This window comes from Condylura cristata, unplaced genomic scaffold (assembly GCF_000260355.1).
Source record: "Condylura cristata isolate star-nosed mole 26May11 unplaced genomic scaffold, ConCri1.0 scaffold00032, whole genome shotgun sequence".
In the NCBI taxonomy this organism is placed as follows: Eukaryota; Metazoa; Chordata; class Mammalia; order Eulipotyphla; family Talpidae; genus Condylura; species Condylura cristata.
In genome coordinates this window covers 13,205,105-13,219,803 of record NW_004567133.1, presented here as the reverse complement: position 1 = coordinate 13,219,803, position 14,699 = coordinate 13,205,105, and the positions used below count along the sequence as shown (strand labels likewise).

The following is a 14,699-nucleotide window of genomic DNA, read 5'->3' as shown; positions in this document are numbered from 1 at the left end:
CATCTACTTTTGGGCATTTGGGCTGCTTCCATGTTTTTCCAATTGTAAATAAAGCAGCAATAAACATGGGGGTGTAGGTATCTTTTTCAATCAGTGTTTTTGTGTCTTTTGGGTAGATACCTAGGAGTGGGATTGCTGAGTTGTAGGGTAAACCCAACCATTTTAAATGTAAGGACCTCTTAGGTCTGGTCCATGTGTTGGACTCCTTCAGTTCTACATTTTTCAAAGTGAGACATTTTTTGGAAAAATGTTCTAATATGAGCCCTTCTTGGTGGGACAGTGGGTTGAAGCACAGCGCTAGGAAGCTGTCTGCAGCCACTGCAGCATGAGTTCAATCCCCAGCCAGGGAGCTGACCTACAGGGCACAGCCAACGTCTCCTGACCCGCCCGCTGCTCCGCTCAGCAGTGTACTTTGTCATTCTGCCTGTTCTGCTCCTTACTCTGTCTCTGGTGAATCCTCTCACAGCCCCTGCACCTCTGGCATGTACCCTGGCACTGTATACATAAATAAATAAACCCTTTAAAAGAAAAAGAAAAATGTTCTCATGTGAACAGTTGTGATGAGTCCTGCTTCATTCTATTGGTGCTGTGTCCTTTGATTTCTGAAAGGATGTAGCCCTGTGCAGTCCATGCCCTGAGCTATTTTATCCCTGAAAATGCCATAGATGTACATGTTTTCTTACATAGAATTCTTTGCAAGATGTCCATGAATGATACTGAATCCTAATCGATTTTCTAATAGAAAGGACGCTCAGAGATATGCCCTTCAGCACTCAGCTCATCGCTCAGCGAGGCCCTGGGGGAGAATGCCTTTGGGTTGAGTCTTCAGACAAGAGGCCATTGCCTGGCTGCCGTCTTCTTAGCAGCTGTGCCAGCGCCGCCACCGCACCAGCACTGGACCGCAGCGTCTGAGCTTGGGTCTGTGGTCGCAGAAATGCAGTGTCGTCAACACAGAACATGTCAGACTCTCCAGAGCTCTGCCAGTGTATGGTTTATGCGCTGGTCCTAAGAATCACAGCTGCAGAGTGCCTGGGCCATCTGCCATCTGTTTCCCTCCCCACTCTGCAAAGACAGGAGAATCAAGGCCACAAAGAGAACAGGGTGGTTTTCAGATTAATTCATAAAGACCCCAGAGAAACTTGATAAAGTCTCTTCCCACAACCATGAATGCCCCTCTGGTCATTCATTGAAAGAGTCAAGTGCGCTATTAGGGGTGTCTTACCCCCTCCACTGTTCTGAGTAACCCCCAACCCCAGCCTACTGCAGCTTCCCAGAGTGCTGAACAAGTAAGACACCTGCGCCATCCAAGCTGTGTGCTTCCTGGTTCTGGGTTCCCTGCCTTTAAGGTGCAGGTACTGGTTGTCATTTACTACAAGCTTACTTTACTTTAGAAACTTGATGAGAATTATTAGTAAGTACTAAAAGGAAAAAATTATTTCCCAAAATTATAAGCCTGTGCATATTTGGTTTGTACATATCATAACTAGTAACTGTTCTCAGAAGCGCCTTTGTTGTAAGCAACCAGTTACATTTAGTGTCAGCAAATACTACAGTGTGTTTTCCCACTGATCAGAGGTGGCGGTGCCTCTCGACCCGGCAGTGTGCTGCATTCCCTGTAACGTCTCCAGCTCTGTCCCTCCGTTTGTAAGGCCAAGCACTAGATTGCTGGGTAGTCAGCGACTTGCAGCACGCTGAGCCCCGCAGCTGCGCCCCTCTGCTCACGTTCTTCCTGCTGTCTTAGCTTAAAAACAGACTTTCAGGTCAGCTGCTGCCAAACTTCTTCTACCACATCATGTCCTTGCAATCACAGACATACCTGAGAGCTAAGCCCTCAGCAAATGAACTTACCTGAGGACACCTGCTTGCCACCAGTGCTTTGGGTAAGACTTGCAGGGCCGTATTTTTACTTTGTGAGGCAATGATACAGGTGATAGAGACCATTGGTTGGGGAGATTATTCTCCTGCCCTCAAGCAGTGTGACATAAGTAAGATTTTTCGTTTGTTGCTTTGCCTTGTAGAACATGAATAGAAAACAAAAATGGAGTGTGCTTGTTATTGTATGTTAACAGTTGATGAGTGGTGGCATGCATTCATCGTGGGTGTTACCCCTTGCCTTCAGCACCAGCGTGAAAGTGTGGCTTCTAGTCCAGGGCACTCCGGGGGTGGGAAGGCAGCTGGCAGCATCCAGGCAGGGAGAAGCATTGTCATCAGCAATGGCAGTTGTATCCATCACTCCAGAAGCTGTTTGCCCACATACATGTCTCAGAAGTGTGGTGCCTCTGCTTGCTTGCTTGCTTGCTTGCTTGCTTGCTTGCTTGCTTGCTTGCTTGCTTGCTTGCTTGCTTAAAACCAAAGGGGTCTGTTGGCATTATCCTTCCTATTTTACTCCTTCTTTTGAGGATTCCCTGGGGAGAAAAGAAAGCTCCTACTGCTAGAGAAAGACACAGGCCATCGAGTGCCAGAAGTGTCAGCCTGAAGATGGACCTGGCTACTTTTCTTCTCCCAGTCTCCCTTTTCTAGGGATTCTGCCTCTTGAATGTTGTTTCAGACCAGCCTCTTTGGCCTTAGCGATGACAGGAGACTGTTAACACTGACACAGATCCACAGGCCATCTTGTTTTTGTCCTAGTAAAGTCTGGGGGAACTTGCTGTCCTCCATAACTGTAAGTTATTGAGGAAAAGATTTTTTGTGATAGAGCAGATTTGGTTCACAATACCACAAAACATTTTCATGTGGGAAACGTGCATATATTTTTTGACTCATTAAAATTTTCTTTTTCTTTGTATAGTTGCTTCAGTTCCAATGGCATGTCAGTGAAGCCCCAAACAGAATGAGATGTCATTGCCCCCAAAGAAGCAAATTTAAAAATTCCGTATCTAATAAAGGATGGTCATCCTATCTAATAGTCATAAGTGCACTTTAAAGCCATTTTGCAGTCTGGACTCTTTGCAAAGTCTCTCTTGTGTGTCCAGCTCTGCGGACAGCACTAGGAAGGTGCGGGTGCTGGCTCCAGGCCCCGCATCCTCAGGGCTCCAGTGTATTTCAAGTCAGAGCCAGTCTGTGCATCATCTTTGAGCCTGGGAAAGAGACTGGTCCGGGCCAGTCTCATGTTGCGCCCATCATCCCCTCGATAGGAGAGTCTGTCTTCCTTCTGTGCCACCTGACACTCTTAGGTAGTGTTTTGTTTGTTTTAAGCATATTGACAGTCCCTAAGTAAATCCTTAATAATAACCTTGGTTCCGTAGGTAGTTTGAAACAAAAATCAACAAGGAAACTTAAAATTGTAAAGCAAAACAAGAAGATATTTTTTCAAAGTTACTTTCTGGAAATCAGCTCATTTTCTAGATAAGAAATCTGTTTAAAACATCTGGAGGGAGGCTATTTTTTATTAAATTTGGTAAGTTGGGTTTCCACATTTTGTGATGTCCACCTCATTCTCTACAAGTTCTAATGATTTATTTACTTTTATTAAAATAATGGGTCTATCGTAACTTTCTTAAATTTTGTGAAATGAGTTGTTTTTTGTTTTTTGTTTTTGTGAAATGTTTGTCTGTGGATGACCAAACTAAGTTCTTAATTTAGAAAATTTCCTTTGGGTCATTAGTTAAATCTCATAGGTCTAATTTTTATTGTACAATTGGCATTTATTAAAGCTATTTAAAATATTTTCTAGACAGAATAAAGAAGGTCCTCCATGTAAGTCTGTCTTCCCTTAAGATAAATTTTTGCTATTTAAAAAGAAAACCTAAGGAATGAAAATAGGAACCTCATCACTTTTTCTATACAGAAAACTTATTAAATAATGAGTGTTTATAAGCTATTTATTGTCTAAGTATTATGTGATTGTAATTAAACAACAAGTACTTAGCTTTAGTCATCGAATTGTAATTCCCCCAATATATGCTTAGTCAGCTTCAGAGTTACCAAAAGGCAGAAGTCACAAAATTTTCTTTTTGCAAATTGGATGGTGTCCGGTAGTAGTATTCTCCAATCGTGAAATAGAACATGTGTCATTAAACTTATTTGGGTGTCCCCTGGAATGTCAAGAGTTGCCCTACAGTTGCCTGTGAGCTCAATGGCGGTTATTCCCTCTTACAGTGCTCCAACTGAGGCTGCAGCAGAGGAGGACGCGAGAACAGCTAGTGGACCAGGGCATCATGCCACGTAAGATTTCAGTGTTGTCGTTGTCTCTAATGCCATGTGACCCAGACCGGCCCAGAACGAGACTGTCACGCTTTACTCTCGGTTATGTCCATTTTATCAGGATGCAATTAACAATCAAATGAGTTGTGGAAGAAAGACCAGCATCCAGCATCAGAGAGGCATGGAGGAGACATTTTCAAAACCAGATGCAGTTTAATAGACGTGAATTCTTGTGTTACACAAAGAACACCTGCTTTAAATTGCTGCAATTAGACTGACAATTCTGATTCAAACTTGAACATTGATAGCAGTTTTGAAATAATTGAAGTAATGGCTCTAAAAATTGGTCCAGGGTTAGACTTGCAAAAGTAACATGATAAAGTTAATTCAAAACCACATTGTACTATCCAAATTAATTATCTCTGATATTATATGGTATTGCCTGTATAATTAATATACCTTAGTTACAGGACTGATAAACATTCTATTTGTAATTAATAATTTATTTCTTGCCAAAATAGAGATAGTTACCAAGTAACTCAATGCTCTCTCATTCCTTTGAGAGTTGATTTTTGAGTATTTTTCCAGGTACTCTGATTGTCTCCTTTACCATTAATTGCCATATTTGGTGATTATTTGAATGTTAGTCTAAAAGTATTTCTTCAAACTAGTGGCTTATTTGTCTTTAAAAAGCTATGAAATGCATTTATTACCTTATTTTGATTTATGATAAGGAACACTTTTTCCCTGTGAGAAATATTTTTCCCAGCAAATCTTTTAGGGAAGCTAGTATTAATTGGCTATCTAAACATTTTAAATCTAGCATTGTGATCAAGTAAAAAGCTGGTGTGATAATCTGCCAGATTTTCTCCACTACTGCCTACCTACCTGACTCTGTACCAGTCAATCAAACAGGATCAAATTTGGATGTTTAGGTCACCACTGCTAAAGCATCTTCACTTGGGCTACGTTCCTGGGAGTACTTTGCATTGGTTCAAGTGCCAGAGGTGAAAACAGGGGCAGACGGGTGGAGTGCGGGGTGAAGCCCCTGTGGGCCTCGTCCCCTGTGCTGTTGTCATTGCAGCATATTATCAGACTGGCGAATGTACACAATTTTTGCAGATAGTTGATAGAAATGCTACAGTGGGTGATGCTTCAGTAAATACTATTTACTCTTCCTCTAGAATTTGAGGATATTTAATAAGCTAGCAATTAACATATTAAGGACTCACTGTACCTTTATAGTGAGCTGCACTAAGGTTGAAAGAGCAGGAACTTTCCAAATTCAGAATGCTAGATTTAAATCCCATTTTGGCTGCCACCAGTTAGCGGTATGATTTCAAGAATCCATGTAACGTCTGGGGCCTTTCATCTGCACTTTGATCTCATTGGGTCTGATAACCTACCTTGTGAGGCAGTGCTGATGATCAGCAGCAGTGTAACCATGATAGAGGGCAGCAGCACTGACCCACTGGGTTCTGAAGTCTCTTGAATGCAGAATGCGGTGTCCTCATGGACAAGGTTAGATCACTCTTTAACCTGAGGACATCTGAGCTGCTTTCCAGTAGCTTCTATGGCTGTTAAGAGCAAAGACTTGTCAAGGACTCATCGCACAGGTCTTTGGGCCAGGAAAATTTACCCCAGTTATTGGTTGGAACCAGTCTGGCCTGGTGTCTGAGATATCGTTATATCCAGCGCTGTTTTCAGTGTCCATTTGTTTTCCTTGTGAAATACTTGGGATTCTTCAAAGCTTTCAGATTTGCAAATCTCCTGAAGGAACTAGTAAATACATAAATAAAACTACAGATGTGAACTAATAAGATCAAGAGGAAACATTAATGTGAAATACTGTAACATTTGACTATTACTCTGATTTATTTTCCTTTCACAGCTTTAAAGAGCCCAGCGGCATTCCATGAGCAGATAAAAAGCCTGGAACGAGCCCGAGTAAGAAATTTCACTTTAAATGTTCTACTTCTGTTTCCTAATTTTAAAGTACCAGTGGACAAGTAGCAAGCAGCCTTAATTCTAAATATGTTGAGAAAAAAATGTATTTTCAGGGTAGATGGTGTATATACTCTAGGGTGGGTTTTATCTTGGAAGTCTGTTGAATTATGTGACATTCAAATTGTGTTATTTTAAGACGGTAAAGCACGCTCCTCTTCCTCGCATCCAGGATGGAACAGTGTTTAGAACCACTGTGCAGGGCTTCTGCTCCCTGCTGGGTCTGTCACTCACCTTTGCCCCTGGGGAATGTGACCGAATAAACGGATATTGCTGCATTCAGTTTGCTTTAGTTTTTGAGATGACCTCATCATAATTGCTAATCAAGTAATGTTTTTTATTGTCCTTTAAAATTACTGTTGTGCACATTCAACTTTTTAACTTTATTTTTGGTATAGTTTCTATCATGCAACATGAAAATAAGCATATTCTAAAAATTCCTGAAGAATTTTCCCATGGTATATAACAAATGATGTCTTAGAGTCTTATAGAATATGAACCTGATTCAGAGTTCTATTTTTAAGAGTTAAGCACAGTTGTGATTAAGAAAATGTGATCAGGGACATGACCTCATCAAAGAAAATACACTAGGAACCTTAGGAAATGTGCCATAGAAGTGGTTTGTTATTGACCTGAAGTATAGATTTCATTGATTTTAGTTAAGAGACCAAAATCCTGTGTCTGTTTAAAAATCAGGATGCTGAGCCTTTGACTTTGCCAGTAATAGTCTATAAAGTGCTTGCTTTATACCAGACATACTCCAAACCCCTGGGCAGTTTTGAAGACTGCACTTTAAATCATGGATCAGATAACAGTTTCTCAAAGTACTGATTTCTGTTCTGTTCAAAATCAAGTGGTGACAAAAAGGGTAGATAGTTTGTTTAAATGAAGTTTGCTGAGGGAAAAAAAGTAAAACCCCAGTAAACCATCTTAGGATAACACTTTTTCTCTTCTTTTGAGACTGAAAACTTTTTGAAACACAAGATTCGGAGCCGACCAGATCGTTCTGAACTTGTCAGGATGCACATTTTAGAAGGTAAAGGTTTTATTTCCTCCTATTTTCCTGTAGTTTCTCAAGAAAAGTGAGAATTCCACCATTTCGGTTATCCCTATTTTAATAACTTTTTACCCCACAGGCTGACATCCTCCAAATTGGATAGCAACATGAAGACCCAAAGCTAAATGTTATGTTAGATACATGGGGAAGGTTTGACTCTCCACATGCCAGTTGATGGACTGACTCTCCCTGTCAGCTGGTGTCACAGGTGTCTCTACCATATTGTTCTGGAAAATCATTTTCAGTCCAGAGATCCTTCATCCATGAGGGACTGGTGACTCACCAAGTCCTTAAGCCTAGCGGATGCAGCAGCCCCGACCTGATCTAGATTCCAGCCCCTTGGACCAGTGTATCTACCTGGTATGACACTCACGCTCAACATTTTTCTGTGTTGCTGCTAATCCACAACAGTCCAGCTCAACCTGATCGTTATCACATTGGCCTGCCAGATTTCCCAGATGATCAAGCCTAGTCACTTATGAAGCTGATGAGGACAGTTCCGTTCTGTCTTTGGTGAGAGGTGTTTGGTCAGGCCAAGGGTATTTTCTCTCTAAACAAAAAAAAAAAGAGTATTCTTGAAAGATGGTATCACCACCATAAATTCCCACATTATACTTTCATTCTTTGTTTTGCCTCTAATTTCTTGAGCAAGACTAGTGGCTTGATTCTTGATAATCTTGAGTGGTAAGAAGATACAGAAAGAAACTGAAAACTTGTCAAACATTTATAATTAGAAGAAGGATTAGATTTGTTCTTTCTGGCCTAATAACATTAGAATTAGGCTGATATTACAAACTGTGAGATTTGAGCACAACATACGGACTAAAACCTAAAGGCAGGATAGGTCCAAAAATGAAGCCATACTTTTACCGCTGCTAGAGTTGTCTGTTCAGTGGTCACCATCCTAGACATGAGGCCAGGCAAATGGCTGCCTTCCTGCAGTGTGCATTCTAGTGGCAAGACCGTAACAGGCAAGACAAATTATGCTGCAGGGAATGGACTGGCTTCTCTGATAGGGAATAAATATGCACGGCTGACAGTGGCCTGTGCAGAGAAGTCCCGAGTATCAAGCTGGTCTCTGTAATCCCAAGTAGAGTCACTTCTGATCTAAAGAATCTATATCTGTGTGTGTCTCTTCACATTGGGTGGGAGGCAGGCGTGTATGCTTTTCTCTGCTTTGGATTGCTCATCTCAGAAGTCCACTGGACTAAAAAGGCTTTTCCAGAACTCCAATGGTAGGATAGGAACAGCTACCAGCTGTCAGGGATAAGAAAATCTTCAAGGAGGCAAGTTTACTGGTAAGTAACTGGGTAAATGGCTCCCACATGCTGAAAATGTCTTTACTTTTAAGAGACATTCTGTAGCAATAGCACTGTTTATTCCACCTTGCCATCTGACTGAGACAGGCCTTATTAATAGAATTAAAGCTAAAGCAAGTACATTGAGCTATGAGAGGGAATCATACTTGGTTTTTGTTTTCTACGTTTTCCCCAGCATTTAAAGTCTTAACCTTGTGTATGATACAAGTGGTGTTTTAAGGACATCTATTCTCAGTTGGGATTTTTGAAGTAAGAAAGAATTTATTATCTGTAATTTTTAAAATACCTAAAACATCCCCAACTTACTTTATATTGTCCCAATCTTGATTGCATTAGGTATTTGGCAGGCGAACGTCTTAAATTACTTTTTGAGCGCTCAGCAGCTGAAACCCAGCTCCGCCTCCTGGAGGTGAAGTGATGTGGCTGGGGACAGAGCCCAGCAGAATCCAATCTCTGTTCACTTTTGGCATATTATCCTTCCACACATGTTCCTGATATCACTTGGATGGTATTAATGAGAGAGAGGGAAAAGGCTCCTAAAAAAAAGCATTTAAACATCAACCTAAGAGTAATATGTGTGATCTGATTTTTCCCACTTTATCAGCTTATGTAATTAAAAGTGTTTTACTATGATTGGGGGTCACAGTTAGTCTGCAGGAATATTATGAAAATGAAATGGGCACACATTGTGATATTTAACTTGCAGAAATGTTCACTTTTTTCCAATGTTCCAGCCTATGGTTAGGATCTCACTTGGGGAAGGTTTTAGTGAATGGAATTCACATTATCTTGAATAAAACGCCATCATTGCACATCAACTATAATTTCTGTTTGTGGTAGAACAAAAACTTGCATTTGAAAAGTAATCTAAATTTAAATTCCTAAGTTGTGTAGTTTTTTTCTCAAATCTTTTCCAGTTGTTAATTACCCAGACTAATTGGAGTAATTTTTTAATTACTCTCTATAAAACCAATTCAAAGTATTTACCATAGTTTTCCAAGAATCAATTTTATTTCCGCAGTTTACCATCTTCCCACAATACCTGTTTTAATTACATATGGATAATCACAAGCACCTGTTAAATGCTTTGTGGGCAGCCAGGGTTGACCTTGGGCAAGTGTGTGGCTTGGCTGGCAGGCAGTCCAGGCAGAGCACAGGGGTGCTGGTAGTGGTCACGCTAGCTTTGGGCTTCCGCCAGGATTCTAACGTGCAGAGGAATTAATCCTGAGATTATGGGGAATTTAATTAAAACATCTACTGTATAACTTTAAGAGGCAAAATACTTTCAACTCAGAAATGGAGTTGACACCACATTATTTTTTACTTAATTGTATTATTTATAACAGTGGAATAAAATGATAATGAGAATTACCAGAAATACAAGTAATTGACAAACAAGTGAATGGGTTGTGATATTTACGGTGATTTCACATCTGTTGCACAACTTCTGTGCATTTGAAGTAGATGAGTTGATGCTTCTGAATGTTGATAACAAACACCAGGTGGTATATTCAGAAGTAAGCCCAGATCCTTAGTTATAATGATCAACTAAGACACACAGTGATCAGTGCAAGAATACAGTTTGTAGCTCTTCCCAGTGGCTCCTGCCGAGAATCTCCAGTCCTAAGATGCAGGGTCTCCCCTTTTAGGGCTTGACTTTCCAGGGAAGCTTCTTGAGCCACAGACCATATCTGCTGTTCATCCTCCATATCCCCAGATTTGACCCTTCTGTCATAAGGGAACAACAGCAGCACCCCAATTTTGTGTTTGTGTTCGTGTTCATTTGAGTCTCAGAGCATCCTTACTGAGTGGACAATGCACAAAACTATCTGAAGACTTAAACTAGAAAACATATGTCGGAGCATTTTTTCTCTCCCCAAATATGTTCAGACACATAAATATGTTTACTTTCAGTCAGATTAGCTGGCCTGAAATAACATGGAATGAGAATAGTGATTTGATTAATGGTTAAACTGTCTCCTCTTGTAGAAACATTTGCAGAGCCATCCCTGCAGGCTACTCAGATGAAGCTGAAAAGAGCGCGTCTAGCTGATGACCTGAATGAGAAGATTGCTCAGAGGCCTGGTCCTATGGAGCTGGTCGAGAAGAACATCCTTCCCGTGGACTCCAGTGTCAAGGAGGCCATTATAGGCAAGGCTGTGGGATCACTGTTTTCTGAGAGAAGGGAAAACTTGGGAGTTTAAAACAAGGCAATTTAAATAAGTCCAGGGCCAGTTATGAGTGTCATTTTCTCTGTGAATTAGTTTATTAACTCTGGTATTGATTCCCAGTATCATCATACTGTTGTTAATACTATGTTTTTAAAACTAGCGTCTCTTAACCAGTTAACATAGATTCCTTTGTCACATCTGAAGTTTAAGTCTTATGTTGATTTCATAATTTCATTAAGGATTTATTTATGTATGCACACAGAACTAGGACACAGGCTAGAGGTGCAGGGGTGGTGAGAGGCCTCACCAGAGACAAAGTGGGGAGCAGAACAGGCCAATTGATGAAGTACACTGCCGAGGGGAGCAGCGGGCAGGTCAGGAGAGGTCTGCTGCGCCATGTGGTCTCCTCCAGGGCAGGTGGGGATCGAACTCACGCTGAAGTGGCTTTAGCTTCTTAGTGCTGTGCTTTAACCCGTTGCGCCACCAGGGAGGGCCCTTTAGTAATTTTATAAACTTCTCATTATTTTAGTTCTATTTACTTCTAGAAAATATTTTTTAAAATAGCTTGTTAGTTCGGCAAGGTGAGCAGCAGGGAGTGCAGATACAGGTACCTGAAGAGCGGAATGACTGGTGCTGTCTGCATCCAGTCTGTTCCAGTGCCAAGTACTTCATTATTTCTTTCTCCTGGCATGAACTTGAGCAGGAAAAAATTCCAGAATAATGCCACTTACTGAGCAAGCAGTTTTGAAAAGTGAATGTCTTACTTTTTAAAACTATTATAGTTTCCATTACTGATGGGATTTCGGAGCTTACAGTAGTTAAGAGTTTAAATACTAGGTGGTTTGTCCGCAGTGATTCTGAATAGCACAAGCAGCTGATCCACTCAATCCCGAAATGGGCCTGCAGGTAGCGGCATGGCCGTAGTGGCGGCTCCTTAGAGTGGAACTTGGCAGCAGACACCCACTTTCCCCCCCCTTTAACAGCCAGATCCAAATAAGAACCCAGACAAGGTACACACGTTGCCTTGGGCTAACATAGCTCTCGGGTCCTAATTGCCTGGCTAGGGTCCTCCTCCCTCCTCGTAGCTAGTTGATTGGCGAGCCCGAGTGAGTTGCTCTCCCTCTGGCATCTCCACACTCTGGATCTCACAGAATGCATCCGCACCGCAGGTGTCCTTAAAGACATGCTTGTCTCCTGTCCTTCCTGTAACTGGTAGTTGGGTCCAGAGACTTTATCTGATTCAGGTTTGGCTCGGTTCTTGCCAAGTATTCATCCCAGGCAGTGGTGTGTTCTCCCATGGGAAGGACATTATGTTCAAGTTTTTTAAAGTTCTTAGAACAAACAGTGTTTCTCTTTCTTTTTCACTTTAAGCTTGGTTGCCCAGTGCCAAAAGAAGTTAAGAATCCTCTCTTTCTCTAGGTGTTGGAAAGGAGGACTATCCCCAGACTCAGGGTGAATTCTCGTTTGACGAAGACAGCAGTGACGCTTTGTCCCCGGACCAACCAGCCAGCCAGGAATCGCAGGGCTCAGCCGCGTCCCCAAGTGAGCCAAAAGTTAGTGACTCGCCATGTCCTGTGACTGCAAGTACGCCAGCCCAGGTACCACTCTCCCGGCTTAGTCCGAACTCGAGAAAGCGCCTCAGTTTCTCTACGTCAAATGTATGCAGTTGAACCAGAAGAAAAATCTGAATGTGTGGGATAATAGGGACTTGTCTCCTGTGATCCAGTCCTGTTAACACTTTTCAGTAGATCCTTACATATTGTTTATCCTCTCTGTGAAGCAGTTTTAAACACTTAAAATGAAAAGTTCACTGGTGTTAAGTCCATCCACGCTGTTATGCAAGAGCTCTTGAATGTTTTGATATCGCAGAGTTGAATCCCTGTGCTCATTAAACAGTAGCTCCCACCCTCCTCAGATCCACGCCCCCATTCTGGTCTGACTGACCACTAGCCCCATAAGTCCGCACTCCGGGCCTCTGGTCTTTGAGGGTGCCCATTCTCGTTTCCTGAGGTGCTGTCCCACTGGGCCCTGGGGTGACTTTCTCTAGTGCTCAGCTGTATTGAGCATCTCTTCAGAGACTTGTTAGCCGCTTAGCTCCCACCTTGGGAGAAACGTCCAGCCAGCCCTTTGCTTGCTTTCAGTCAGGTGGTTTTCTGTTGTTGAACTGTGAGCGTTTGATGTATTTTGGACATTAACCCCTTATGAGATGTATGATTTGCAAACCCCCTTCCCTCCCCCCCACCCCCACGTTGGTCACCTTTTCACCTGTTGATAGTGTCCTTGAATGCAGAAGTTTTTATACTTGATGCAGTCCCATTTTCTGGGTTTTGTTGCCTGTGCTCTGATGCTTTACTAAGAAATTACTGCCAAGTACAATGCAGTGAACCTTTTTCCCTGTGATCTTTGGATAAAAAATGTACAGGTCTTTAACTCATTTTAATTTTTGTATATGGCGTAAGATAAAGGCCCCACTTCATTCTTCTGCATGTGGATGTTCAGTTTCCCCAAGCCACTTGCTAAAAGACAGCCCTTCCCCATCAGTTGGTCCTGGTTCCCTTGTCGAAGATCATTTTATGATAATTTCAAGAGTCCACTTGTGAACTCCACTGTCTTTATGCCAGTGCTGCATTGATTACTGTAGCTCTGCTGTAAAATTAGAAAGCTCAAAGTGTGAAACCTCCAACTGTTCTTTTTAAAGACTTTGGTACTTGAAATCCCCTGAGATTTTGTATGAATGGTAGGATGGATTCTTCTACTTCTCTAAATATGATGCTGGGAAATTTACCCTTTAAAAGTGTACAATTCAATGGTTTCTCTTCACAAAGTTGTGCAGCTGTCACCACTGTCTGATTCCAGAACATTTCCACCACCCTAAAAGAACCCAGAGGCTTCTGCAGCTCTGCCTTGGTTCTGGACATGTTGCCTAAATGCAATCAGACAGGGCACTGCCCTTGTGACTGGCTTCCTGCAGCTACATTTTGAAGGTCATATATGTTGCAGCAGGTGTGAGTACATCATCCTCTGTTATGACTGGCTACTGCTCCATTGTAGTGAGAGCCATACGCCGTCTCTTTAGTCAGTGGCATGTGGGCTAGGTCTTTGGCCATCATGAATAACAGGAAGGAAGTTATGTGGACAAGTTTATATGTGGACATGTGTGTTCAGGTCTCTAGACTCTGTTTCCAGGAGTGGAACTCTGTGTGTAACCTGCTTTTGCACCTTAACACTAGCCATGATAATGGCCATGTTATGACATACCTGTCAACAGTGTGCATGTTTATTATGGTAGTGGCTGCAAGTGTTCAGCGCTCTGACATGTTGTATCTCTTAGCTGGCTCCTAGCATTATCAGGAGCTGTTTCCTCTTTAAGTTAGTTCATTCTATACACACAAAAAGCGACCTTGGAGTCTGACATCTTTGCTCAATTGTTTTTTAATACATGCATTTTGGGGGGCACTTGTCTATTTTCTTGACTAAATTACCATATGTTGAAATCCTTAGATAAATTATCATACATTGAAATGGACTGGGATCTTTCCTTAGCCAAAAAGTAGGCCTTCCAGGAAGATAGTAACAGATTTCCACAGACAATGCATGTTTACCATACTCTTTGGAGATGTGAATATTTTAATTGGCTCCTTGATTTCAGTTAGACTGAATTAATTTGTTGAGATATTTACTGAGCATCTATTCTGTGTCATGAAATATTGGGAACTGAGCACCCAGTGCATGCAAATAAATCTAATAATATATTTTAATAATTGCATTAGGAGTTCTCATTTCTTTTCATTGGATGCTGCACATAATTCATTGTTTTCTCCTTGATGATGTTTCTACCTTACTGAAATTTTAATAGTATTTAGTTATTTTAAAATGAAAATTTTATAGGATTAATAGGGTTGGTCCAGCTTGTTAAAGCCTGACATCATAGAATTTTTGAGTTGGAAAGGACTTTTAACAATTTTTGCCTTCATCCATAAGCTTGAGGTGGACTGGGTTCAGAGA

At 41.6% G+C, this 14,699-nt stretch overlaps 1 protein-coding gene across 4 annotated transcripts in view; it reads left to right on the top strand.

The window, feature by feature from the left end:
- The window catches only part of MKL2 (MKL/myocardin-like 2), a 143,439-nt gene that overhangs the window by 98,844 nt on the left and 29,896 nt on the right, over nucleotides 1–14,699 (top strand). For all 4 annotated transcript variants that reach the window (XM_012731934.1, XM_012731932.1, XM_012731933.1 and 1 more), the window contains exons 3-7: nucleotides 4,099–4,164; nucleotides 6,035–6,090; nucleotides 7,108–7,183; nucleotides 10,513–10,674; nucleotides 12,114–12,292. In XM_012731934.1, the coding sequence (XP_012587388.1) occupies nucleotides 4,099–4,164; nucleotides 6,035–6,090; nucleotides 7,108–7,183; nucleotides 10,513–10,674; nucleotides 12,114–12,292 (539 nt within the window). The remainder of the gene's footprint in view (nucleotides 1–4,098; nucleotides 4,165–6,034; nucleotides 6,091–7,107; nucleotides 7,184–10,512; nucleotides 10,675–12,113; nucleotides 12,293–14,699) is intronic.